The 1,519-nt window shown below is 42.5% G+C and overlaps 1 protein-coding gene across 1 annotated transcript; it reads left to right on the top strand.

Annotated features, from left to right (window-relative positions):
• Nucleotides 1–275: 275 nt before the first annotated feature.
• SARC_12491 (hypothetical protein) lies at nt 276–1,127 on the top strand. The gene has a single exon (XM_014293402.1). It carries the CDS (start codon nt 434–436, stop codon nt 602–604), a length of 171 nt encoding a protein of 56 aa, XP_014148877.1. The 5' UTR covers nt 276–433; the 3' UTR covers nt 605–1,127.
• The last annotated feature ends 392 nt before the right edge of the window (nt 1,128–1,519 follow it).

The raw sequence follows: 1,519 nt of genomic DNA, 5'->3' as shown, positions 1-1,519 counted from the left end.
TACTACCTACAAATAGTACTGTCTATATATATTACTATCTATATATATTACCCTCCATATACAACACTTTCTACATATATATATAGTGCTATCTATATATGGTAACATCTATATGTAGTACTTTTTATATATAGTACCATGTATATATAGCACTATCTATATATAGTATGCGAGCGTTATATACAGCGCTTTCCAGAATAGAACACACAGGTTGGAAGCGGTACTCATCTCGGAATAGCGTAAAACAAAAATGGGGCATTTACTGACCCATCAAATGTTTACATACCGCGAAGTATACCGGGATCAGAGGCGATGCACATCCCAGTCTGAACACGTAGACTGATATGTACATTGAAGATACACAGACACCCATACATGCCCTATACATGCACATGCACACACTCCCGTACAAGTTAGGGGACACCTAAGATGCATGGGCAGTGGAAAACCTGGGTTTATCAATCCGGCATATCAGATCGTTAGTCTACATGAGCCCAAGGCGTGTGAGGGATACCTCGACAGGCAGAGGGCAGAGGTCCTTATACTCTGTAGTAATGTGACGGACGATGACACGTGTGCCGAGCTATTGAAGCCTTCCAAGTAGGTCTTAGGCATATCCGTATGTACCAAGACGGTCGTAGAGGGCTATAAGCGGGGCGAGGGGTACTCCATTCTATTTTGTACATTCTATTAATAGAAGTACTCTTAAGCTATCCGTAGCACCCTATGTTAGGTGTGCATGGGGGATGCAGGGATCAAACACTCTGGATGAGACTCTGGTACGAGTATGAGATCATAGCAGGAGGTTAGTAACACGCTCGTGGTAGCTATGGCATAGGACCATATTTAATGTCGTCCACTTCATGTAGTATAAGAGGAACCCCCTCGCATGTATATGCACCGGATATCGCTGCAGATACTAACTACAGAAACAAACATAACAGTAGACGGATATGATAGACAGCCTCTCATAACCAGGCAGTTGCCAGGACAGACACACAGGTCCCAAACAGATAGGCGTCTAATGATGTAGTAAGCGTGCGACCGCATAGCATGTTCCGACAGTAGAGCAGATGTGTATGCAACACCAGACTACAATAACACAATAAACTCTAAAAGTAAAGGGGTACATACTGGAGCAATGGTAGAGTATTCGGAGGGGCTGGTGTTTACAACAAGTGTTTGTATAACCCACATACATAGGAGGGCTAGTGTATAACAAGTGTTTGTATAACCCACCTTGTATAACCCACATACATACGAGGGCTAGGGTTTATAACAAGCGTTTGTATAGGCCACATACATAGGAGGGCTAGGGTTTATAACAAGTGTTTGTATAAGCCACATACATAGGAGGGCTAGTGTTTATAACAAGCGTTTGTATATACCACATACATAAGAGGGTTAAGGTTTACAACAAGTGTTTGTATAACCCACATACATAGGAGGGCTAGTGTTTACACCCACATACATAGGAGGGCTAGTGGTTACAACAAGCGTTTGCATACAAAAATAGAAC

Source organism: Sphaeroforma arctica, assembly GCF_001186125.1.
Source record: "Sphaeroforma arctica JP610 unplaced genomic scaffold supercont1.2347, whole genome shotgun sequence".
Lineage (NCBI taxonomy): Eukaryota > Ichthyosporea > Ichthyophonida > Sphaeroforma > Sphaeroforma arctica.
The sequence above is the reverse complement of the archived record's forward strand: the minus strand, read 5'-3'. Positions and strand labels throughout refer to the sequence as shown.

Bases quoted from the DNA above. Each gene is read 5' to 3' on its own strand.
- SARC_12491 (XM_014293402.1), top strand. From the start codon at position 434: ATGGGCAGTGGAAAACCTGGGTTTATCAATCCGGCATATCAGATCGTT.